This window comes from Aquarana catesbeiana, linkage group LG08 (assembly GCF_042186555.1).
Source record: "Aquarana catesbeiana isolate 2022-GZ linkage group LG08, ASM4218655v1, whole genome shotgun sequence".
NCBI lineage: Eukaryota > Metazoa > Chordata > Amphibia > Anura > Ranidae > Aquarana > Aquarana catesbeiana.
This window is the reverse complement of record NC_133331.1, coordinates 284,400,380-284,427,090: the sequence shown is the minus strand read 5'-3', so window position 1 is coordinate 284,427,090 and position 26,711 is coordinate 284,400,380. Positions and strand designations below refer to the sequence as shown.

At 43.6% G+C, this 26,711-nt stretch overlaps 3 protein-coding genes across 3 annotated transcripts in view; all 3 read left to right on the top strand.

Moving 5' to 3' along the window:
- LOC141104655 (uncharacterized) overlaps positions 1–26,711 on the top strand; it is a 73,766-nt gene that overhangs the window by 5,780 nt on the left and 41,275 nt on the right. Inside the window, exons 5-6 of the mRNA XM_073594321.1 lie at positions 1,885–2,037; positions 2,162–2,303. Of these exons, the coding sequence (XP_073450422.1) occupies positions 1,885–2,037; positions 2,162–2,303 (295 nt within the window). The remainder of the gene's footprint in view (positions 1–1,884; positions 2,038–2,161; positions 2,304–26,711) is intronic.
- Positions 14,797–23,054, top strand: LOC141104621 (uncharacterized). The gene is made up of 7 exons (XM_073594273.1): positions 14,797–14,831; positions 16,827–16,935; positions 17,022–17,145; positions 17,262–17,542; positions 18,491–18,640; positions 18,767–18,902; positions 20,832–23,054. The coding sequence occupies exons 3-7, from the start codon at positions 17,061–17,063 to the stop codon at positions 22,061–22,063; spliced, it is 1,884 nt and encodes a 627-aa protein (XP_073450374.1). The 5' UTR covers positions 14,797–14,831; positions 16,827–16,935; positions 17,022–17,060; the 3' UTR covers positions 22,064–23,054.
- Positions 25,075–26,711, top strand: part of LOC141104577 (uncharacterized) — a 96,184-nt gene continuing 94,547 nt past the window's right edge. The window contains exon 1 of the mRNA XM_073594185.1: positions 25,075–25,125. The gene's annotated coding sequence lies outside the window, so the exon portion shown is untranslated. The remainder of the gene's footprint in view (positions 25,126–26,711) is intronic.

Here is a 26,711-nt window from a genome sequence, read left to right as displayed (position 1 = left end):
TCCAAGATTTGATGCATATCTGCATTCCTGAGATCTCTTCTCTAATTCCATAATTCTTAATTTTAATCTCTCATTTTCCTCTGATAATTCATCACAACGTTTAGATTTCTCAATTAAGGCTTCACCAATGGTAACCGCATGCAATTTTAAATTTACTGTCTCGGTGTCTGATTGGTTTTGTAACCTCTCACAAACATTGTTGCTATTATCAACTGCCTTCTGTAACTGGGTAATTTCCTCAACCTTATTATTCAAAGAACTTTCCATTGTTAAACAGCAAGATAACAAGCCCTGTATAATGCAACCTTTTCTTTTACTTTCTGAAATTTTGCTATCAAAAATATTTTTCTCTAAAAATTCCTTCATCATCGTCCATGTCTGCTTACATTTTTCTGGAATTTCATAAGGACCACCATGGCGCTTAATACATTTTAATACCCATCTGTTAACTTTATCAGAACTGACACTGGCTTCACACTGAGTAAGCATTTTGACTATATTACTAATAGTTAAAAAAAAGGAAATATTTTACTCACCGCATTAGTTACTCCTTCAGATTCCAGTTCGGGTCTTCTGGTACACGACACAGTCCTTTTTTTGTTGTTTTTTCCGGTCTCCAGAGAATAATTCTGGGGTTCCCAACTTGTTTAAATTTGTAGATCAGACTCTCTTATGTCACAACCAGACATTCCAGACATTAGAGTCACAGCACAGCTCTTGGTTCTTCATCAGACTTCTGTCCACCTCACAGGATTGTTGTCACTAAGTCCGAAAATGCTCTTCTGATCCGGGTCACGGCACCAGTGTAGTGATTTGGTATATTAATGTATTATATTGGGTTATTAGATAATTAATATTTAGGTATTATTATATAATGATGATGATATAAGTACTCTTCCGCAGCAACCCAATTCTTCCAGAGAGATGCACTTTATTGACTTCCAACACAGAACAAAGTCCAAAGTCCACAGATGACAAAGAAATCCGACAGAGGAGATATAATTCAGAAACCCATCTCCTAGGCCTGTGCGTTCCCAGCCATGCACAGACAAGCCCCACTCATACACATACAAGCCTCACTCACTTACAAAACCTATAGACTGAATGCCGTGTTATATTCACCAGGCATTGAATGGCTGAGCAATTTGATTGGCCTTTCAATTTAGCTTTAGTCTTTCAAACAGACAACAACCCCCAGCCGTGAACAGCTGTAGTCATAAACCACCCCAATTTGCACTCCCGCATATCAACATCAACAAGTCCTCTTTAGATATATGTAATTAGATTAGATTAACATACCACCTGAATACCCTTTGAGATGTTCAAATAGACTTGCATATGATTAACACATCAAAGAGTCTTCAGCTTGTTCCCTTGCTATGTTAAAATTCAGTTGGACAATGCAACTGAATTTCTGGTCAGCACTCCAATACAATATTATACATAAATTGGCCAACATATTACAACAACCTGGAGCTAGAGTTGATGCATGTGAACACCATAGTATTCTGGAATGAATGTTCTAATAGGCTAAGATCCAGTGTACGACATTAAAAAAACATTTTAGCGCTAGACCCAGGGGAAATCTTCCATCACACTTCTTTCTAAAATTCCTATCAAGGGTGCAGCCCTCCTTCTTTATATTGCAAAAAATAAAAACCCCAGTGGAGATCAAATACCGCCAAAAGAAAGCAGTATTTGTGTGCAAGAAAAAAAAAGAAAGAAAAGAAAAATGATATAAATTTGGGTACAGCGTTGCATGACTGCGCAATTTCCAGTTAAAGTAGCACAATGCTAAATAGCAAAAAATGGCCTGGTCTTGAAGGGGGTAAAACCTTTCGGGGCTCAAGTGGTTAATTGTATCCTATCACCTTTGGGGTTTAGGGTGAAGAACTGAAAGACATCAAAGTTGAGGGTAAAGAGGAAGAAGAAGAGACGTTGGTGAGTGGAGATCAGCAGTCTATGGAGAAGGATGGTCCCCTCTCGTATTCCTGGGATTCCATACAAGAATATCACAGCTATACACACCATGACCAGGTAGGTGGGACTGAGCAATAGAAGTAAAATGATATTAAACTATGAGGTGACCTTCTTCTGTGTAATCTCTTGTTATTTGCAGTAATGTTTCCAGATGTTATATTTTATCATCTTTGGGGTTTAGGGTGAAGAACTGAAAGACATCAAAGTTGAGCTTAAAGAGGAAGAAGAAGAGATGTTGGTGAGTGGAGATCAACAGTCTATGGAGGAGGGGGAGATGGCTATGGAAAGTAAACAGGAGGAATCTTCTCTACATATGGACACAAGTAAGTAATAAACTTCATATTTTCATTGTACTTTTTTTATCTTTTGTACTTGTGTTAAATGTACATTTTAGGCCTGAAGATTAATTAAAACCCCCAAACATATATTTTACTATAGTAATGGTAGTTGAAAATTTTAATATCACGTGATAGTAGCGTAACTGTTTATCAAAAATTTTCAGGGAAAATACACTAAAATTTTAGTGCACACAAATCCAATATAATACCCATTTTTTTGTAACATACTGTATAAAGGATGAGGTTGCATCAGGTAAATAGATACCCAAAGGGTCAAGACTTAAAGTCAGGTATTTTTTTTCTTTTCAGTGGGAATGCATTTCCGGCACCTCTAGCACTAAATATATGTAATGGCAAGGGGTGTGCTGGAGGGTCTATTGACGATGGCTGCTGTGGCATCTATTGTCATGGGAGATCTGTTGTTGCTGGGGAGGTCTATTGACGCAGGGGGATCTATTGTTGCTGGTGGGGGGTCTTTGGTTGCTGGGGGGTCATTTACTCTGGATGGGATGTATGGTTGAGGGATGGGTCAACTGTTGATGGCTTCTTGGGGTTCCTATAAAAAGGTGGAGGTGGAGATACTGTACATCATATTAAAGGTCCATCTCCGTTCCTCAATATAATGTCATGTTCCCAACAAATGGGGAGGAGATACTGTACACTATATGAAAGATTCATCTCCGTTCCTCAATATAACGTCATGTTCCCAACAAATGAGGAGGAGATACTGTACACCATATGAAAGGTCCATCTCCGTTCCTCAATATAACGTCATGTTCCAAACAAATGAGGAGGAGATACTGTACACCATATGAAAGGTCCATCTCCATTCCTCAATATAATGTCATGTTCCAAACAAATGAGGAGGAGATACTGTACACCATATGAAAGGTCCATCTCCATTCCTCAATATAATGTCATATTCCCAACAAATGAGGAGGAGATACTGTACACCATATGAAAGGTCCATCTCCATTCCTCAATATAATGTCATGTTCCCAACAAATGGGGAGGAGATACTGTACACCATATGGAAGGTCCATCTCCGTTTCTCAATATAATGTCATGTTCCCAACAAATGAGGAGGAGATACTGTACACCATATGAAAGGTCCATCTCCATTCCTCAATATAACGTCATGTTCCCAACAAATGAGGAGGAGATACTGTACACCATATGAAAGTTCCATCTCCATTCCTCAATATAACGTCATGTTCCCAACAAATGAGGAGGAGATACTGTACACCATATGCAAGGTCCATCTCAATATAATGTTCCCAACAAATGAGACGAAGATACTACACACCATATGAAAAGTGCATCTCCATTGATCCTTTATCTGTTTTGTACTAATTTTTTTGTGTTAAGCCCCTTTCAGACGAGCAATTCAATCAGGTCCGCCTCTCAGTTTTTCAGGACCTGATTGGATGGTCCATGCATGCCTTTGGACAGGCGGATGTAAATAGACTTTGGATTGGAAGGTATTCTGGTTAAACCCGGCCCCCCATTAGAGCAGACAGGGCTGAAACTAGAGTTGCCACCTCATCCCTTTAAACCCAAACACATATGAATTACACGGGTTCTGAGCCTAATTTAATGCAGATAAGGCACCAAATGAGTTTAATTACTACCTTAATCAGCTCCAGAACCTGTGTAATTAATATGTGTTTGGTTTTAAAGGGATGAGGTGGCAACCCTAGCTGAAACTGAAAACTGAAGGGACACAGATGTGTCATCCGCCCGATCAGAAGGAGATCCGTCAGCGGATTCCCTTCTGATCGGAACAGAATCCACCTCTTCTGAAAGGGGCCTTACACCCAATTCCATGGCAGAGTTCTGTGAAACTGTTGGCTGTTCGAACAATATACATGATTTCTTAATTACTGACACCTTCAACATTTATTTAAAAATTGCTTTTCAACAGATGGACGCCATGTCAGGAATTCCTCGGAGAGACGTCCTATATTATCTGCAGAGTGGAACTCAAAAGATGACGGAATAAGACCGACTTCACCAGAAGTAAATCACAATGCACAAAATATCTCCAGACCTTACCATTCCTCTACATCAATGGATGTCTCTAATCTTGATGGATCTTCTGATCAATCACAAACTATTCCTTCAGATGTCCAGCTTAGTTCTCACAGTGCAGAAACATCTACAGATCCATCTAATCCCGGGGAGTCCTCTTTGACCCCTGAAATGGTTCATACAAGTGAGAATCCCGTCTCATGTTTGGGGTGCGGGGCATCTTTCAAAACAAGATCTGAACTTGTTGTACATCTCAGATCTCACACCAGCGTGACCTTTTCATGTTCAGAGTGCGGGAAATCTTTCACTGAGAAAAGAGAACTTCTTATACACCAGAAAACTCACAAAAGTGAGAATCCTTATCCATGTTCAGAGTGCGGGAAATGTTTCCCTGAGAAAAAAAGACTTCTATCCCACCAGAGAACGCACACAGGTGATCGTCCTTATTCATGCTCAGAGTGCGGGAAATGTTTCTCTGAGAAAAAAAGACTTCTATTGCACCAGAGAACGCACACGGGTGATTGTCCTTATTCATGCTCAGAGTGCGGGAAATGTTTCATCGAGAAAAGCGCACTTCTATCACATGTGAGAACTCACACGGGCGAGCGTCCATTTTCGTGCTCAGAGTGTGGGGAATGTTTCACTCAGCAAGGGAGCCTTATTAGACACCAAAGAAGGCACAAAAGCGAGTTGCCTTTCTCTTGTTCAGAGTGCGGGAAGGGTTTTACCAGGAGAGCCAAACTACTTGCTCATCAGAGAAGCCACACTGGTGAGCGTCCCTTTTTCTGTTCATTGTGCGGGAAAAGTTTCACATTGAAAGAAAACCTTAATAGACACCAGAGAAGTCACATGGGCAAGCACCCTTTTTCATGTTCAGAGTGCGGGAAATGTTTTACACGCAAAGATTATCTTATTAGACATAAATGTAAAGACGCTTGCTGATACTGTTTAATAAACATATGGTGGCAAAAAACTGGTGGTTTTGTTCAATTCACAGAATGATAAAAAACGATTTGTATAGACATACATTCCTGCAAAAGGGTCATTGGTGTGCTGAGCCACCTGCTGATTACTTACACTATATTACCAAAAGTATTGGGACGCCTGCCTTTACACACACATGAACTTTAATGGCATCCCAATCTTAGTCTGTGGGGTTCAATATTGAGTTGGCCCACCCTTTGCAGCTATAACAGCTTCAACTCTTCTGGGAAGGCTGTCCACAAGGTTTAGGAGTGTGTCTATGGGAATGTTTGACCATTCTTCCAGAAGGGAGTATTGGCGAAGGGAGTGGGACCAATGAAGCACCGGACGGCAAAAAAGGTAGTACTAAGATGAATAAAAAGGAATTTTATTAATAAGTTAATCTGAAAGCATACATATTATTGTTGACAATGATACTGAACATATACTGATCAGATCATTTGACACAATTCATGTAAACCTGATAACAAAGGTAATACAAGTAGCAAAGGTAATACAAGTGGCAAACTGATGATGATATCACATAATATGAACACATTAATTCCTTCATTCATCTCAAATCACAAGGGTAAATACGATAGTTAAAATGGTATGACCTGCAGGGCCTATGGCCTCACTGAGCCTGAAAGGGTAATTGTATGTAATAAATTGAAGGATCTTGGATAAAAATGGTAGGGACGCGGCAACCGGTAGCTCTACGCGTTTCGTGGCTTAAGCCATTCATCAGGAGCAAGCACGTGTGATATCTAAAAAAATTAATACAAAGATAAGAGAGAGAATGACAAATATAAAGAAAGACAAGGTGGGGGGTGAAGTATCAACCCCCATGACCAGGGCTTACTTACTGAGGTTTGATATATTGCCAGTGTGGTGGTAGGGAAACATAAGCCATGCGGATGTTGCTCCCAACTGGGAGCTGAGATGGAAGGTCCCGCGGGCTGGAAGGGGGCGACACCAGGAGGAGGCATGGCACCCGAAGACATTCTATGAGGGGAAGAACGATGTGTGAGTGAGGAAATGAGGGAGGGGGGGAAAGGGGGTGGGAAGGGGGGAAGAGAAAGAAAGAAGGGGAGAAAAGAAGGGGACAGGAAAAGAGGGAGAAAATAGAAGAGAGGGGAGTGGCAATAGGGAAGCAAGGAGGGGGGGGGAGGGAGGGGAGGGGAAGGGGAAAAGAGGAGAGGGAAGAGAAAAAGAGGGGAGGAGAGAAAGGAAAGAAAGACGGGAAAAAGGGAGGGAGACAGGATTGGGGGGAGAGGGGGGGGGGGGAGGAGGTGGATGGGGTAGTGAAGGGTGAGGAGGTGTTGAAGAATGGAGATGAAAGTGGCAGAGTGGTAAGTGAAAAGTGAGAAAAACGCTAAGAGGGTGAAGGTAGTGAGGCCCTTCCAGAAACACATTTGTGAGGTCAGGCACTGATGTTGGACCAGAAGGCCTGGCTTGTAGTCTCCGATCTAATTCATCCCAAAGGTGTTCTATCGGGTTGAGATCAGGACTCTGTGCAGGCCAGTCAAGTTCCTCCACCCCAAACTCGCTCATCCATGTCTTTATGGACCTTGCTTTGTGCACTGGTGGGCAGCCATTTTGGAACAGGAAGGGGCCCATCCCCAAACTGTTCCCACAAAGTTGGGAGCATGAAATTGTCCAAAATGTCTTGGTATGCTGACGCCTTAAGAGTTCCCTTCACTGGAACTAAGGGGCCAAGCCCAACCCCTGAAAACAACTCCACACCATAATCCCCCCCTCCACCAAATGACTTGGACCAATGGACAAAGAAAGGTCCATAAAGACATGGATGAGCGAGTTTGGGGAAAATAAACTTGACTGACCTGCACAGAGTCCTGACCTCAACCCCATAGAACACCTTTGGGATGAATTAAAGTGGAGAATGCGAGCTAGGCCTTCTCGTCCAACATCAGTGCCTGACCTCACAAAATCGCTTCTGGAAGAATGGTCATACATTCCCATAGCTATTTAAACTCCATTGGCTGACTAAGTCACATGGCCTGAGGAAGGGTCAAGACTACAGCCAAGCACGCTTTCTCCTTGCCTCTTTCGGCTTGCTCTTCACCACTCTGAGCTCCAAGCCTCGCTTTGAATTCGGTCTCCCTGAGCGCTCTGACGTCACTCCCAGGAGTCCCACGTCCTTCGTGTTCCTATTGGAGCTCGTTTACACTGCCTTCTGGCTCCTCTTTCCATCCATGGCTGGCCGGTGTCTTGCCGAGAAAGTTCCCTCGGCGGATAAGTTCCCCCCTGTACTGCGCAAGCGCTGCGCTGTACGAATGACCAGGAGCCGCCGAAAATAGCTGAAGATGAAAATCTTTAATCAGCTGTACACGGCGCCTGCGCCCTAGGTCCAGGCTGAAGCCCCACCATCCAAGTGGACCTAGAGGGGGAATAAAAAAGTGCCCGAAGCGTGGCGAGCAAAGCGGGCCCGCGAGGGGCCCTCTTACAGGCGCCGTGTACAGCTGATTTCTTCTGTTTTTCGGTTTGGCTATTTCCGCCGGCTCCTACTGCGCAGGCGCTGTGCCTGCGCAGTAGATGGGGGTCCTTATCCGCCGAGAGGAACTTTCTCAGCAAAACACCGGCTGATTTACCACTCATTGCTGGGATTCGGTTGTAGCTTGATTCGGCTCACGTTCCACACAGAATTTGGGCTGTTTTCCTCCCCCCTCCCCGCCCGTGTGGACTTCACAGGGGACACATGAGGATTCCATCACTGAAGCAAACTTTCCAACCAGCCGGTCTATTGGTCGCCTCCATAAGGTATCACTATAGTGCTGAGCAAGCTGACTGTTGACCATCTATGCAAAGGAGAATTGAATTGTTTTTTAACATATTAACCTATGGCAACATTAAATTGATAAATAGTTCTGCTTATTGATTTTTGCCTGTTTATTTTGTCCGCACAAGACTTGGTCCAAATAGCGCTTTTTTTGTATGGTTGCTTCTGATTGTATACATCCCCATAGACACACTTCTAAACCTTGTGGACATCCTTCCCAGAAGAGTTGAACCTGTTATAGCTGCAAAGGGTGGGCCAACTCAATATTGAACCCTACGGATTAGGACTGGGATGCCATTAAAGTTCATGTGCGTGTAACGGCATGTGTCCCAATACTTTTGGTAATCTAGTGTATAATTCACCAGTGATTGAGACCCGCCTGCTACAATTTCTGCCTCTCTTCCCATCCACTTTGCGGTGTCCCCATCTCGCATTTTTGCAGTCTCCATAATCTTAAACCATATTAGGATTTCATGTCTGTAGGCATATCCACACACGCATCGCTTCTCTTGATTTAGAAAGGTGCCTAAACATCTACAAAAGCTGAACTCCGGGGGTGAATAATTCTTACCCTTGCAGTGGGTTCCTCTCCCCACTGGCAGGGGGCAGCTGCTTGCTTTGCCTAGGGCAGGGGTCTCCAAACTTTCTAATTTAAAGGGCAAGTTTACTGTCTTTTAGACTGTCCTTCGGGGGGGACTGGACTGTTGCCAGTAGGAGTAGAAAATGTTATGGTGTCCATGGGAGTAAACAATGCTTTTTTGGCATTAGGGGGGAGGAATAGTGCCCCATCATTGGTGTCCATGGGAGGAATAGTGCCCCTTTGTTGGTGTCAGTGGGAGGAATAGTGCCCCATCATTGGTGTCATTGGGAGGAATAGTGCCCCATCATTGGTGTCATTGGGAGGAATAGTGCCCCATCATTGGAGTCAGTGGGAGGAATAGTGCCCCTTTGGTGTCGGTGGGAGGAATAAAGCCCCATTGTTGGTGTAAATGGGAGGAATAGAGTCCCATCATTGGTGTCAATGAAAGAAATAGTACACCATCATTGGTGTCAGTGGAAGGAATAGTGCACCATCAATGGTGTCAGTGGAAGAAATAGTACCCCATCATTGGTGTCAGTGGGAAGAATTATGCCCCATTGTCGGAGTCAGTGGGAGGAATTATGGCCCATTGTTGGAGTCAGTGGGAGGAATAGTGTCTTGCAAGCAAAGGGCCGCAGTTTGAAAACCCTGACCTAGGGGATAATAAATAAGGTGATATGCATACCTTTTTCCTTCCTCCCTTGACATTTGGCACTTCCTCCGCTGTCTGACATTCGGGGTTGTGAGAGGGCTATCAGCATCCAGCCATGCAATACAGGGCCATCAGTCCAGCATTGTACAGGATGGCATGAGGGAGCTGTAACCAGTCAGGCAGTAAACAGAAGAGAATTCGGTGCACCGGGTCCACCATGAGGATAAAGCCTATGGGTGGAAGTATTATTTTCTTCCATCCCAGCCCCAGCGCCCCTTTAATAGAAGAATCGGGCGTTCACGTGACCACTGTAATTAACTATCACAGTGGTTACATGATCGGGAGTCGAACTCGCTGGCTCCTGATCATTAGTACAGACCAAGAGCTGTCCTTGACAGCTCAGTCACTGTAAGTGCGTAGTGAGCATTCTTTCAGCACAGAGAGCTATGCTGGCCATGGATGCATATGTGTAGGTGTAATGTCCACCTCTTTTCTGCCACATATATAAATGCATTACATGAGTTGAACCACCTGGTTGTGGAGCCTGACATGGAGAGGCACGTGTCTCTTACACTTTCAGCTGCAGGCCCCTAGTAACATAACAGGAGGCACCAGAGCATGGCGTGGCATGAGTGCCTGGAAGTTCTTGTGGTGACAGGTGTGGATGAGTCATCTATGCATTCCCGGCGGCAGACTGGACCATGTTGAGATGATAGTCTGTGGGGAACGTGGTAGAGACTGGCAGGTCACCGGTAGACAGACAGCAGACACAGGCAGACTGCTGGGTAGCCGGGTACAGGTTTAGCAGGGACATGTACTGAGCAGAGAGTTCATTAGCAGAGTCAGGCAAGCTGAATTGGTAACTGGTGGACAGATCAGGTGTAAGCAGAAGACATAAGAGCAGTCAGAGTCCGGGCCAGGGTCAGTAACAGTAAGACATCACTTTAGAAAACAAGCAAAGACATAATCCAGGCTCTTGCTAAAATTGCTCCTGAGTAACTAGCAGTGACAACAAAATGTAAGCCCAGTTGAGAAATTAGCAGTGTTACTGATACAGAGGCTGGAACAGGCACATTTTATGGAGTAAAAGATAAATAAAAGAGAAAAATCGGTACAAATTAGACTTAAATATAATATCACCAACAAATATAGGCTCAGAAGCACTCACAAATTTTTGCTAGACCTGATGTCCTTGCAGGAGAGGGAGACCCGGCCAGTAGCTGTACAGCCGTTATTCTCTCCTTTGAGGTCTGAGCAGGTTGTGTGTTCTTTTGAGGTAATCTCTCCTTTGAGGTCTGAGCAGGTTGTGTGATCTCCTGAGGTAATTTCTCCCTCCTGAGGTCTGAGCAGGCTGTGTGATCTCCTGAGGTAATCTCTCCTCAGGTCTGAGCAGGCTGTGTGATTTCCTGAGGTAATCTCTCCTCTGAGGTCTGAGCAGGTTGTGTGATCTTCTAAGGTAATCTCTCCCCCGGGGGTCTGAGCAGGCTGTGTGATCTCCTGAGGTAATCTCTCCTTAGGTCTGAGTAAACTGTGTGATTTCCTGAGGTAATCTCCCCCTGAGGTCTGAGCAGTCCATGTGACATTCTGAGGTAATCTCTCCTCTGAGGTCTGAGCGGGTTGTGTGATCTCCTGAGGTAATCTGTCCTCTGAGGTCTGAGTAAACTGTGTGATTTCCTGAGGTAATCTCTCCTCTGAGGTCTGAGCAGGTTGTGTAATCTCCTAAGACAATTTCTCCCCTGAAGTCTGAGCAGGCTGTGTGAGTTCCTGAGGTATCCTCTCCTCTGAAGTCTGAGCAGGCTGTGTGAATTCCTGAGGTAATCTCTCCTCTGCGGTCTGAACAGGCTCATTTCCTGAGGTAATTTCTCCTCTGAGGTCTAAACAGGCTGATTTCCTGAGGTAATCTCTCCTCTGAGGTCTGAGTAAACTGTGTGATTTCCTGGGGTAATCTCTCCTCTGAGGTCTGAACAGACTGTGATTTCCCGAGGTAATCTCTCCCCCTGAGGTCTGAGCAGGCTGTGTGATTTCCTGAGGTAATCTCTCCTCTGAGGTCTGAACAGGCTAATTTCCTGAGGTAATTTCTCCTCTGAGGTCTGAGCAGGCTGATTTCCTGAGGTAATTTCTCCTCTGAGATCTGAGTAAGCTGTGTGATTTCCTGAGGTAATCTCTCCTATGAGGTCTGAGCAGGCTGTGTGATTTCTGGAGGTAATCTCTCCTCTGAGGTATGAGCAGGCTGTGTGACATTCTGAGGTAATCTCTCCTTCAGGTCTGAGCAGGCTGTGTGATCTCCTGAGGTAATCTCTCCTCTGAGGTCTGAACAGACTGTGACTTCCCGAGGTAATCTCTCCCCCTGAGGTCTGAGCAGGCTGTGTGATTTCCTGAGGTAATCTCTCCTCTGAGGTCTGAACAGGCTAATTTCCTGAGGTAATTTCTCCTCTGAGGTCTGAGCAGGCTGATTTCCTGAGGTAATTTCTCCTCTGAGATCTGAGTAAGCTGTGTGATTTCCTGAGGTAATCTCTCCTATGAGGTCTGAGCAGGCTGTGTGATTTCCAGAGGTAATCTCTCCTCTGAGGTATGAGCAGACTGTGTGACATTCTGGGGTAATCTCTCCTTGAGGTCTGAGCAGGCTGTGTGATCTCCTGAGGTAATCTCTCCTCTGAGGTCTGAGCAGGCTGATTTCCTGAGGTAATTTCTCCTCTGAGGTCTGAGCAGGCTGTGTGATCTCCTGAGGTAATCTCTCCTCTGAGGTCTGAACAGGCTGATTTCCTGAGGTGATTTCTCCTCTGAGGTCTGAGCAGGCTGTGTGATCTCCTGAGGTAATCTCTCCTCTGAGGTTTGAGCAGGTTGTGCGATCTCCTAAAGTAATCTCCCCCTCCTCAATATTAGGAATACAATACAAGACTGACAGATCTCTATAACAAGTAAAATGTCTAGCAAATGAACAGCCTATAGTCTATATCAGTACAAATACACTTAAAAGTTACTTATCTTCTGTTACTGTATGTTCGTGATCTCCATTGGCAATGATGCTTCTTGGACACCAGGCAGTGTTCTTGTATCATGAGTGGCGGCTTCTGATCTTCAAAGCATGATGGTGTGTGTCTGTGTGTGTCCCTACTCACACCTTTTATGTGTCAGACTGTTTACCATAGTTACCAAACAACAGAAAACATACCTGTTTACTGTAGCTGTAGAAACAATGGATTGTTGCAAACTGTCAATTGAATACAAAAATGGTATCTACGTACCATTGTCTAATCAAGCCAACATCTGACAAAAATCTAACAGTCATTCTTTCAGTTTGAGAGCTGAAAGAACCTCAGACAATTACATTTCTTACTTGTTTACTGTAGCTATAGAGACAATAGCCTGTTAATTGAACTGTCAATTGAATACAACAATGATATCTACCCCCATTGTATAAAACAGCATTTGTTTGAGAAATCCACTACTCAAGCCAAAAAACTGACAGTAATCTGACCAACTCACTATTGTAATATTGTCCCATTTATCTTATGTCTGATTAATATAAAAAAATCATATTTTTAACAAACGCAACACATGAGGTAATCTCTCCTCCGAGGTATGAGCAGGCTGTGTGACATTCTGAGGTAATCTCTCCTTGAGGTCTGAGCAGGCTGTGTGATCTCCTGAGGTAATCTCTCCTCTAAGGTCTGAGCAGGCTGATTTCCTGAGGTAATTTCTCCTCTGAGGTCTGAGTAGGCTGTGTGATCTCCTGAGGTAATCTCTCCTCTGAGGTCTGAGCAGGCTGATTTCCTGAGGTAATGTCTCCTCTGAGGTCTGAGCAGGCTGTGTGATCTCCTGAGGAAATCTCTCCTCTGAAGTCTGAGCAAGCTGTATGATATCCTGAGGTAATTTCTCCTCTGAGATCTGAGTAAGCTGTGTGATTTCCTGGGGTAATCTTCCCTGAGGTCTGAGCAGTCCATGTGACATTCTGAGGTAATCTCTCCTTGAGGTCTGAGCAGGCTGTGTGATCTCCTGAGGTAATCTCTCCTCTGAGGTCTGAGCAGGCTGATTTCCTGAGGTAATTGCTCCTCTGAGGTCTGAGCAGGCTGTGTGATTTCCTGAGGTAATCTCTCCCCCTGAGGACTGAGCAGGCTGTGTGATCTCCTGAGGAAATATCTCCTCTGAAGTCCGAGCAAGCTGTGTGATATCCTGAGGTAATTTCTCATTTGAGGTCTGAGAAGGCTATATGATCTTCTGAGGTAATCTCTCTCCCTGAGGTATTAGCGGTCTACGTGAATTTCTGAGGTAATTTCTCCTCTGAGGTCTGAGCAGGCTGTGTAATTTCCTGAGGTAATTTCTCCTTTGAGGTCTGAGCAGGCTGTGTGAACTCTTAGGGTAATTTCTCCCCCTGAGGTCTGAGCAGGCTGTGTTATTTCCTGAGGTAATCTCTACTCTGAAGTCTGAGCAGGCTGTGTGAATTCCTGAGGTAATCTCTCCTCTGAGGTCTGAACAGGCTGATTTCCTGAGGTATTAGCCGTCTACGTGAATTTCTGTGGTATTTTCTCCTCTGAAGTCTGAGCAGGCTGTGTAGTTTCCTGAGGTAATCTCTCCCCCTGAGGTCCGAGTGGGCTGTGTGATCTTCTGAGGTAATCTCACCTCTGAGGTCTGAGTGGGCCGTGTGATCTTCTGAGGTAATCTCTCCTCTGAGGTCTGAGCAGGTTGTGTGATCTCCTGAGGTAATCTCTGCTCTGAGGTCTGAGTAAACTGTGTGATTTCCTGAGGTAATCTCTCCTCTGAAGTTTGAGCAGGCTGTGTGAATTTCTGAAGTAATCTCTCTTCTGAGGTCTGAGCAGGCTGTGAGATTTCCTGAGGCATCTTGGCATTAAACGTGTCATGGCAAAATGAATTCTGCGGCTTCTGCTGCCAGAAAAGGAGGAACCTTGTGCCACAGTTGCTAATTACTTGCTTCAAACTGCTACCGATGAACCAGAGTTCCTCAGGAATGTCATAAGCAGAGATGAATCATGGGTCCACGGCTATTAACCCGGAAACTAAGGCCATCACGCAAGAACTGTGTGAGGTCCTAAGGTGCCTACTTTGAAGGGGACTGAGGCGTCAGTGTCCTATGCACAACATTTTTGTATCTTGTTCAATAAATGTCTCTATTTTTCATATTACATGACTGAATACTTTCCGGACAGACCGTGTGTGTATATAATATATATATATATATATATATATATATATATATATATATATATATATATATATATATATATATATATTCTCTTTGATTCAGTTTTAATTGATTTGTAATAATACACCTAACATCAGGAGAGAAGGAGGAAGCCGAGAGAGAAAAAATATATACACATAGGATTAAAATCACAACTAGGTGGCGATCTCACTAACTGTGGACCACACAAACAGGAAGTGATGTCAGATACAGACAGGAAGTTCTGGGTAAGAGGAGAGTTGGCAGGAAGTAGAGAGGAGACATTGCTGGAACTGGCAGCAGAGGAGGTAATAGGATCTTATTTTCTATTTACACCCAGTAACCCCCCTGTCATGTCCGTCCTCTTCCTTCATAGTCACTGTGATGTCTTTTATCCCCAGCAGATGCTGTTACCTAATCATATATACTTTGTATAGTTATTAAAAGGAATCTTTAGACAGAAATAAAAACATTCCTGTTATTATGGTTTTATTTCTGCCACCACTTTTAGCACAGGAAACATCCCCTCATTTGGCCATCACTGTATACGACCATCTCCGCTCCAGGTCCATGCATACCTCGGATGATCACGGCAAATGTACGGGAGGTCTTCTACCCCAGACTTCCCATATCGGGAGATGTGATATGTTATATGACCCCCTGCAGAGAGCCGCAAGGAAAGTCTGGAACTGAGACCTCTCTAAATCGGACAACTGGGCACTGTGACCATCGGAGCGAAAGTGGGTGTGGATGGTGAGCCCCATTGCTCAAATACATGAAATGAAGACTGGGATCAGTAAGCGGGCCAGGACCAGGTCCCTCTTTGCAATCCTTGGATCATCATGGCTCCAGCCTAGCAGATCTAGGAAGGTCCTAGAGGAAAATGTGAAATGACCACCGTAGAGAGCCGCAAGGAAAGTCTGGAAATAAGACCTCTCTGAATCTGCCAACTGGGCATTGTGACCATTGTAGCAATGGTCGGTGTGGATGGTGAGCCTCATTGCTCAAATACATGAGACAAAGACTAGGAGTAGTAAGCTGGCCAGGACCAGGTTCCTCTCATCCACCTCAGCCCTCGGTAACCATGCATTCCTCCCCAACCACCTCACCCTTAGTCCTTGATCATCCTTTCATCCTCCCTGACCTCATAATACATCCCTCTCTCTCCCCCCAGTTCACAACACATCTTTTTCTAGCTACTTCACCCTTCTCTAATGACACATCTCTTTACAGCCAATTCATCCCACTTCCTAATATTCCCCCACTAGCCACCTTATTTCCTGACCAGCAGTGTCAGCACATCCCTCCCACCCACCTCACCCTCCTTTGGTCATAGCACATCTCTCCTCTGTCACCTTGCCCACTCCCCTCCTCGAGGACATTTATGCCCCGTACACACGATCCGAATATCGTACGACCGTTCTCGCTTAATAGTCACAAGTAGAAATTGAAATAAAGTCCCGAAAATTCTCGTACGACAGACAAAAAAATCGGAAGTGATGTCATGCTTTGTGGTGTATTTGTATTGTATTTTCGGACGACAACTATACTAACTAAACGAAAATCGTACGATCTGGAATCATACGAGGAAAATTTCCGGGTATGTCCGATCGAATAATATCGGATGAACGGTCGTGATCGGCTGTCGAAAGTAGTACACACGATCCAAATATCATACGATCCTTCCTTGAACTATCGTTTTCGTACTATATTCAGATCATGTGTACGGGCCATTAGCAACTATACATCTGTCTACATAAAGCTTCACATTGAGATCATCCAACTGCTGACTAGAGAAGAAGCAAGGAGGATTATGGGAGGGCCATATGACATTATTCTGATCTCTGAACCTAACGTGTATCTAAACCATTTTTTTTTTTTACATTAAAATAACAAACATGTTATACTTATATGCTCTGTGCAGTAGTTTTGCACAGAGCAGCCCGGATCCTCCTCATCCTGGGTCCCATTCCGGCGCTCCTGGCCCCTCCCTCCTGTCGAGTGCTTGCTGTGGGGGACCCAAGCAGGTGCGCTCTCGAGCCGTAGCTCTGAGATAGTCAGCAGGACATATGGAAATGATGAACCTTCCCAGCAGGGACACCGATAGCACAAAACACTGGAATTGGTGGTAGTCCTTCCCTACTGCATCCAAAATTAAAACACGTGGATCTATACAGACCAAAATGAGTAAATCAGAAGGATTCTGGGTAGCTTGTTGTGATTGTAACTTTCTTTCTTTGCACAAGATTATAGATAGACAAACTAACAGATGATCCATTAACACCCAGCAGCTGTCTTCACAGGACATCACCCATCACAGTGACTCCACCTCACTGGCTGACAACAAAGGTAACCAGTGCCAAGAAGATTCTAGAAGTCGCCAACAAGATCATTGATCTGCTGACAGGAGAGGTGAGCGGTGCCGGGAATTCTGGGACATTATCCAGTAACAGACAAGGGATGTGTCTGGATGGTGACTGTATCATTGTGTGTGTCAGGTTCCTATAAGGTGTCAGGATGTCACTGTCTATTTCTCCATGGAGGAGTGGGAGTATTTAGAAGGACACAAGGATCTCTACAAGGACGTCATGATGGAGAATCAGCCACCCCTCACATCACCGGGTAAGAGGAGACTTTATTGTAAAGGAGAGAGCAGTACGGAGGGTCCACCTAGATCCCCCATCATCTGATAAACACATAGAAACAATGTATTCAGTCAGTGTGTGTGTTTTCTACAGATGGATCCAGTAATGGGAACCAACCAGAGAGATGTTCCTGTCATCTGTATTCCCGGGATTCCACACAGCAAGAACAGAACATCTCATGTAAAGTTAAAGAAGAGATAAAAAAGGAGGAAGATGAGGTTGATGTGATGGAGTCTTTAAAAGGACATAGAGATCCGTCCGAAGATGTCAAGAGGGAGCCATTCGGTGACACAATCCCACCAGACAGATTTCCCCGTCCTCTGTATTCCCGGGATTCCACAAGGAAAAACCACATCATTTGTCACCATAATCAGGTAGATGAAAAGGATCATAAGGAGCTCCTTGTTCCTCCTCCTCCCCCAGAGCTCCACATAGAGAGAAGCTGCTTGTTCATAATTCTACCCAGTGCCCCCTGTGCATATCATTTAGCCAGGAATAGGGCTGTTCTGGAGTATGGTAAAGGTTTGGGGGACCATGGCCTGAATATTTCTACAGCCTCAGCCAGTCCCTGGTCAGGAGGGTGACCAGCAGGGGGTGGAGAGGGGTATAAATAGGCTGGGGCCTGGAACAGCACTCTGTTGTTCTTAGAGGAGTAAGACCAAGACTGAGGGCTGAGGCACCCCTGGGCTGCCAGTGGCAAAACATAAAGAAATCCCTTTGTAGGGTTCCAGCTGCAATTAGGGCTCAGGGAACCCCGTCCAAAGTACTCTAAAGCAGTGCAGGAAGCTTTGCAGAAGGTCCAGGCTGGACGCATCAAGTACTAAGACTGGCTGGTGCTACAGGAGGCATTACAGTACACAGGGTACAGTGAGTACAAGCCTCGGGATCCTAGAAACTGTCCTTGCCACCTTTGGAAGAGATCATTACAGAGACTCAGGTCTATACCTCTGTTAAGGGATCTCCTGTGTTGTAGTTCACTCAAACCCTGCATTCAAGTGGGTGCTTACACCCTGAAAGAGCAGATCAGTTACTGGTGTCCCCTGTTGTATTTCTGCTAGTTTTGATGTATCCCAATGCTCACCCACATCCCACCCAAGTTGAACCAGCAAATAAACTGCAAAAAGACATGCACAGCCTATTTTCAGACTTGAGTGACCGTGAGCTACTGTGTGCCTGGCTTCCAAGTGCCTATCCAGGAATGGAACATGGGAACAAACAGCCAGCCTGGTCTGGGGTCTGTGCTAAATTTATAATTCTGTCCTGTGTCCTGTATATACACATGTTGGTGTCCTTAATTGTATTCTGTCATCTTTGGTGTTTAGGCTGAAGAACTGAAAGACCTCAAAGTTGAGGGTAAAGAGGAAGAAGAAGAGACGTTGGTGAGTGGAGCTCAGCAGTCTATGGAGGGAGGAAGTCCTCTGTATTGCCAGGAATCCACACAGGAATATCACAGCTATACACACCATGATCAGGTAGATGGGACTGAGCAATAGAACTCAAAAATTATTTTAAACTATGAGGTGACATTCTTCTATGTAATCTCTTGTTATTTGCAGTAATGTTTCCAGATGTTATATTTTATCATCTTTGGGGTTTAGGGTGAAGAACTGAAGGACATGAAAGTTGAGATTAAAGAGGAAGAAGAAGAGACGTTGGTGAGTGGAGATCAGCAGTCTATGGAGGAGAAGGAGATAATTATGAAAAGAAAACAGGAGGAACCTTCTCTATTTACAAGTAATACTCTTCACATTTTCATTGTATTTTTAATTTTTTTTTGTACATATGTTAAATGCACATTTTTAGGCCTGAAGATTAATTAAAACCCCCAAACATATTTTAGTATAATAATGGTAAGTGCAAATTTTTATATTGTGATATTAGCACAACTGTTTATCAAATATTTTCAGGAAAAATACACTAAATTAATTTTACTGCACACAAACCCAATATAATACCCATTTTTTTGGTAAGAAAAAGGTATTATCCAGAAATTAAAATTATAGTGCACGTTTTTTAAGACAAAAAACAAAAATAGATTACAGACTCTATGTACAGTATGTATCATAAATCTATTAAAAGGTGGAGGAGGAGATACTGTACATCATATTAAAGGTCCATCTCCGTTCCTTAATATAACCACGGGGCGTCCGCAGCATAGGGCAAGGGGGGGCAATGCCCCCCCCAGAATCGTAAGAAGGTGTTGAAGACAGTTGCCCTGTGTTACAATGGCCGGCGCGGCCGCTGTGGAGTTTTTTTCTGAATCTGCTGGCCTGGGGCTGCTCTCTTTTCCGACTTATCGCAGATACAGACATCCGTCCCTCACCCCGGGCCTCTGCTCGACATCTCGGCTGTTCCGTGATTGGCTGCCTGCCCGTGTATGTACGTCGCTATGCAGATCCAGCCGACGCCGCCTCCTCCCACAGGTGCGTGCAATCAGTCAGTGTCCGGGAATACGCTGCCAGTGCCTTGCCCTTCACATGAGGAAATCCTGAAGAACCACAGGTAACAGCAGTGCCAGTTAGGAGGAGAATTTAGATATATATATATTGCTTGGAAAGTTGGACAGCTGAGCTATTGCTGGAAAAGATATTTGTGTGTTATATAATCTTCTTCACTTTGTATGGAAGCACGCCCCCCCCCCCTGGAAAAAGTTCTGCGGACGCCCATGAATATAATGTCATGTTCCCAACAAATGAGGAGGAGATACTGTACACCAGTGGTCATTAACCCCATCCTCAGGGCCCACTAACAGGCCAGGTTTTATGTATTACCTTGGGGAGATGCAGACTAGAATACTGCAATCACTGAGCAGCAAATGATATCACCTGTGATGTATTTCAGTTATCTTGCAAACCTGGCCTGTTAGTGGGCCCTGAGGACAGGGTTGATGACCACTGCTATACACCATATGAAAGGTCCATCTCTATTCCTCAATATAACATCATGTTCCCAACAAATGAGGAGGAGATACTGTACACCATATGAAAGGTCCATCTCCATTCCTCAATATAAGGTCATGTTCCCAACAAATGAGGAGGAGATACTGTACACCATATGAAAGGTCCATCTCTATTCCTCAATATAACATCATGTTCCCAACAAATGTGGAGGAGATACTGTACACCATATGAAAGGTCCATCTCCATTCCTCAATATAATGTCATGTTCCCAACAAATGAGGAGGAGATACTGTACACCATATGAAAGGTCCATCTCTATTCCTCAATATAACGTCATGTTCCCAACAATTGAGCATATACTGTATACCATATAAAGGTCCATCTCCACTGATCCTACTTCCAGGTCCGAATCCGTCCACGAAAGAAATAGAAGGGTATTTGTCCTCTTCAATTTAGGCGGATAGGTTTAGAGGGTAGTCCGGTTACACCCGTCCACCCATAATGCAGAGGGGGCTAAAAAGTAAACTGAATGGACACAGATATGTCATCTGCCCATTCTGCTCCAATCAGCAGGGGATCAGTGAGCGAATCCCATGCTGATCAGAATGGAATCCAGTGTCAATCCACCTCGTCTGAAAGTGTCCTTCAAGTTGTACCCAATTCTATTTCAGAGCTTTGGGAAACTGTTGACTGTTAGAATAACATACGTGATTTCTTAATTACTGACACCTTTAACACTTATTTTAAAATTGCTTCTCAACAGATGGATGCCATGTCAGGAATTCCTCAGAGAGACATCCTCTATCATCTGCAGATTGGAACTCAAAAGATGACGGAATAAGACCGACTTCACCAGAAGTAAATCCCAATGCACAAAATATCTTCAGACCATACCATTCCTCTACATCAATGGATGTCTCTAATCTTGAGGGATCTTCTGATCAATCACAAACTATTCCTTCAGATGTCCAGCTTGGTTCTCACAGTGCAGAAACATCTACAGATCCATCTAATCCCGGGGAGTCCTCTTTGACCTTTGAAATGGTTCATGAAAGTGAGAATCCCGTCTCATGTTTGGGGTGCGGGGCATCTTTCAAAACAAGATCTGAACTTGTTGTACATCTCAGATCTCACACCAGTGTGACCTTTTCATGTTCAGAGTCTGAGAAATCTTTCACTGAGAAAAGAGAATTTCTTATACACCAGAGAACGCACACGGGTGATCGTCCTTATTCATGCTCAGAGTGCGGGAAATGTTTCTCTGAGAAAAGTGTTCTTCTATCACATGTAAGAACTCACACTGGCGAGCGTCCATTTTCATGCCCAGACTGTGGGAAATCTTTCACTCAGCAAGGGAGTCTTATTAGACACCAAAGAAGGCACAAAGACGAGTTGCCTTTCTCTTGTTTGGAGTGCGGGAAGTGTTTTACCAGGAAATCTAAACTATTTGCTCATCAGAGAAGCCACACTGGTGAGCGTCCCTTTTCCTGTTCAGTGTGTGGGAAAAGTTTCACATTGAAAGAAAACCTTCATAGACACCAGAAAAGTCACATGGGTAATAATCCTTTTCCATGTTCAGAGTGTGGGAAATGTTTCTCTGAGAAAAGAAGACTTCTATCGCACCAAAGAACGCACACGGGCGATCGTCCTTATTCATGCTCAGAGTGCGAAAAATGTTTCACTGAGAAAAGCGTACTTCAATCACATGTAAGAACTCACACGGGCGAGCGTCCATTTTCATGCTCAGAGTGTGGGAAATGTTTCACTCAGAACGGGAGCCTTCTTAGACACCAAAGAAGGCACAGAGGCGAGTTGCCTTTCTCTTGTTTGGAGTGCGGGAAGTGTTTTACCAGGAAACCCAAACTACTCGCTCATCAGAGAAGCCACACTGGTGAGCATCCCTTTTCCTGTTCAGTGTGCGGGAAAAGTTTCACATTGAAAGAAAACCTCCAAAGACACCAAGGAAGTCACACGGACAAGCATCTTTTTCTATGATCAGAGTGCGGGAAATGTTTTACGCGCAAAGATGATCTAATGAGGCATAAATATAAATATGCTTGCTGATACTGTTAATAAATATATGGCTGTGATAAACAAATGGTTTTGTTCAATTCACATAACAACTGTGTGATAAAACTGATTTGTATAGCCAGGAACGCTGATTAGACAGTAGAGCTGCACGATTAATCGTGTAAAGATCTCGATTTCACACACACCCCTCCCCCCGGCGATCTTCAGGCTGGATTAGCTCGATTTTCCGGATCTCCCCGTTGGAACCACAGAACCAGCGTGGAACGCAAATGGCGCCGATATCGGAACTGACGTCAGCAAACGGAACTGGCGTCAGTCAGCAGAGAGCATAGTGCCCGGCCTGGACTGCGCAAGCGCAATCAACACGCCGCTCGCTCACGATGCTCGAGGCTGGTTATTCATTTAATACAGGAAGGGGTGGATGCTTTTCTCAAAGGGGCGGATGTATGGTTATATATTGAGCACAATCAACACGATGCTCAGGGCTGGTTATTATAATGGGCGGATGCTTTTCTCAAAGGCCCTTTGAGAAAAGCATCCATCCACCCAAATATATATATATATATACAGGGCTTTTTTTCTCAAACAATAGGTGCTGGAACTTGACCACGGCCCCACAAAACCCCTCCCCCTACACACACCCTCCAAATCACATCAAATAGTGGGTGTGTTCAGTCAAATTTCACAAAAACAGTAGGAGGGTCTTAAAGGGGCATTAAGTACCAAGATTGCATTACATACAGAGTGCAGAGCTGTCACTTGTAAACACAGAAACCAGACTTCTGTGTTTACAAGTGATTGTGGTGAGTAGGCACCAAAGGGTCTGAGCCAGAGGCGGTGGAACTGAGTTCCACCAAGCTCCCCCTGAAAAAAAGCCCTATATATATATATATATATATGTGTGTGTGTGTGTGTGTGTGTGTATATATATATATATATATATATATGTGTATATATATATATATATATATATATATGTGTATATATATATATGTGTATATATATATATATATATATATATATATATATATGTGTATATATATATATGTGTGTATATATATATATATATATATATATGTGTGTATATATATATATATATGTGTGTGTATATATATATATATATATATATATATATATATATATATATGTATGTATATATATGTGTATATATATATACACAAGGTCTGTCCAGAAAAGGTCAAGCCATTGTTAATATAACAAGAATGGTCTGCGCAACATCGATGTCACCTGGCAGCCAAGAAGACTGGAATGCGCATGAGTGAACAATGATGACTTCACTGTCAGTGGGGGGCGCTAGATGCGGTTGACTGAGCATGTGTACTACTAAAAAAAAATAAAAAAAAAATAAGAGCATGTGTACTACGTGGCCATTGCATTCAACATGACTGAGTGAGTCAAGCAACAAATCTACATCAAATTTTGCATTAAGCTTCACATCCCTCTGTGGAAACTATTTGGATGATTTAGAAGAGTTTTCGGGACAATGCAATGAGTGCAGTGCAAAAAAAAAAAAGTGTGTCACAAACACTTCGAAGATGGTCGAGAATCTGTTCTGGAAAGCAAGCAACAAGAAAAACACCTGAGAACGTTGAAAGTGTACGTGCTGCAATCATTGAAGATCGACAACTGACAGTGCAAAAACTAGAAGCTGATCTGGGGATTCCAATAACTGTCCGGGATTCTAACGCAGGATCTTGGCATGAAACGCGCCGTGGCAAAATCCATTCTGTGGCTTCTGCTGCCAGAGCAGAAGGAACATTGTGCCGAAGTTGCTAATGGCTTGCTTCAAACGTCTATCAATGAACCAGATTTCCTCAAGAAGCTCATAACCAGAGATGAATTGTGGGTCTACAGCTATGATCCGGAAACGAAGGCCGACACACGAGAACTGTGTGAGGTCCCAAGGTGACCACTTTGAAGGGGACTGAGGCGTCATTGTCCTATGTACAATGTTTCTTGTATCCTCGTCAATATACAGCCATACAATCATGCCCTGGGTATGCACACCTCCAACCCCGGAATCATGCTGTGGCCATTCGCTCCACCTCCCGCTTGTTGGGTCCCATGGCTTCCCACCCAGTCCACTCGATCCCTCCGGGAGGACTTTGGAGGGGGAGACAGTGGCGGGGGGTCTCCTACCTCAACCCCGGAGGAGACAATCCACTTCAAACCATCTCCGTTCCACCCTAGGAGCTGTAGAGCTAAACCTATGAGTTACCCCATAGGTAAGGCATTTATTGCTAGATTGTGCCTCCTATCTCTCAGTCAGTGAACTTAATATATTAGACGCTGGTCCATTTACTTACCCATCCATATATCTATTTATTTTATAGCATCCTACTCCTGATAATTGTCTTTAAACGCCATGAAACGCGTCCACACTCAAGGGTGCCAAGCTATAGCTTATCCACCATCATGAACTTATCTTTATATATTTTTACTTTTTATATCATGTATTGTTTGTACCTATTATGAAAATCGTGTATAATTGATTCATATGTTTACTATCTTCATTACTGCTGTTGTTTTTTGTACCAATCATGTCCATCTATGATCAAATATTAAATATGTTTTTATTATTAATTATGGTTTTCCGTGTATACCTTATGCATTTTATATCTTTATATTTTGCACCATTTATTATATTTATTCAGCATAGACCCTTTAAAATCATTTGTTAAATCTAACACAATTGCATGGACTGCCCACCAGGGATTGGGATGATGAGTTAATTCATAGTTATATTTATTGTAATAATCAATCAAGTTGATATATCCATTATTACAAGCAGAGACATGCTTCATTTAAAGTCCTGCATCTATTTCCTTCTTGTTTTCTCTTCAATAAATGTCTCTATTTTTCATATTACATGACTGGACACTTTCCGGACAGTCCTTGTGTGTGTGTGTGTGTGTGTGTGTGTGTGTGTAAAAACGTATGTGTGACTCAGAGGTGAGTCGGGAGGAAGTAGAGAGAAGACATTGCTAGAACTGGCAGCAGAGGAGGTAATGAGATAGATGTCACACCCAAGTATATGGGGTTATGGATCTAGGGCTTTAAAAAGATCACGTTTGTTTTTCATATTTTTTTTTTTTTTTGTCTTTGATTCAGTTTCAGGCCCGGTTCATACTGTTGTGACACAACAGTCGTACGACTGTCAATCCCACTTTGCCCTGCAACTTCGGTCCAACATCGATCTGACTTCCATCCGACTTTAATCCATCCGACGTCGGATAGTTAAGATGGTGATCCGACTTGGATACGACTTCAATGATATTCAATGGGCTGAAATTGGACCAAAGCAGACCAAAGTAGTGCAGAAACCTTTTCTAAATTCGGATCACCGTGTTTCCCCGAAAGCCCGGGTCTTATATTAATTTTGGCAACAAAAGACACAGTAGGGCTTATTTTCAGGGTAGGTCTTACCATGTAATGTGCTGTCTTCTCTCCCCCTCTCTCTCCTTGCCTGAAAGGAATCCCCAGTGTGAATCGAGTTAAAATACTTTGAGAGCACATAATGCATGGCATGTATAAATCAATGATTCCCTATGAGAACCATCTTAACTACTGTGTTTCCCCGAAAATAAGACCTAGCGTTATTTTCCAGGAAGGCTGCAATATAAGCCCTACCCGAAAATAAGCCCTAGTTTAAAAAGCTTGTAAAATCCTATAATCCACTCTATTACAGTAGTATATAATGTACAATGTGTGTGTTTCTGTAATATAATTGTGCCAAATACCTTCGTTATAGCGCTACTCTGTGCTTCTATGACCCGCCGGAGCTCTCTTCCCCCGCAATTATATTACAGAAACACACACATTGTACATTATATACTACTGTAATAGATTGGATTATAGGATTTTACAAGCTTTTTAAACTAGGGCTTATTTTCGGGTAGGGCTTATATTGCAGCCTTCCTGGAAAATAACGCTAGGTCTAATTTTCAGGGTAGGTCTTATTTTCGGGGAAACACAGTAGTTAAGATGGTTCTCATAGGGATTCATTGATTTATACATGCCATGCATTATGTGCTCTCAAAGTCGGAGCGTATATGTCGTACCAGTGTGAACCGGGTCTAACTGTAATGTTTGTTTTTAATAATACACCCAACATCATACCACCTAACCTTTTGAGATGGGAATGAGGGACATCTACTAGCAAACATATGTAGGCATAGGACACTCCCCCCGCCACACCCCCTTAAAGGAGAATTAACAAACAAAAAAGGTTAAAGTGGATGTAAACCCAAATTTTTTATTTTTGTTTTATGTCATAATGTAGAGTATAAGATTTCCTATCATTTGAGCCCAGTCTTACCACAAAGAGTTAATCCAGCTCTGAGCAATCCTCTTTTATTGTTCAGTGAGATAAAACTTGACAAACAGAGAAAAACTTAGTCAAATCCTCCCCCTTGCTGTGAGTGACAGGTGATTTACATCTCGTGCACTAGCCTAAGACATGCATTATTTTTTAATTCCCACCCCCACTCCTTTCTTCAGCAGCTCTGCAAGGATTGGCTGTTCCACACCTCAGCATGATTTGTCATGCTGAAGTCATGTGGTTACTTTCCTGTCTTTTCACTGGATGTTA

Bases quoted from the DNA above. Each gene is read 5' to 3' on its own strand.
- LOC141104621 (XM_073594273.1), top strand. From the start codon at position 17,061: ATGGAGGAGTGGGAGTATTTAGAAGGACACAAGGATCTCTACAAGGAC. The intron at 17,543-18,490 runs GTAGATGAAAAG...TTTGGTGTTTAG, and splicing joins TCATTTGTCACCATAATCAG to GCTGAAGAACTGAAAGACCT. The intron at 18,903-20,831 runs GTAATACTCTTC...GCTTCTCAACAG, and splicing joins GGAACCTTCTCTATTTACAA to ATGGATGCCATGTCAGGAAT.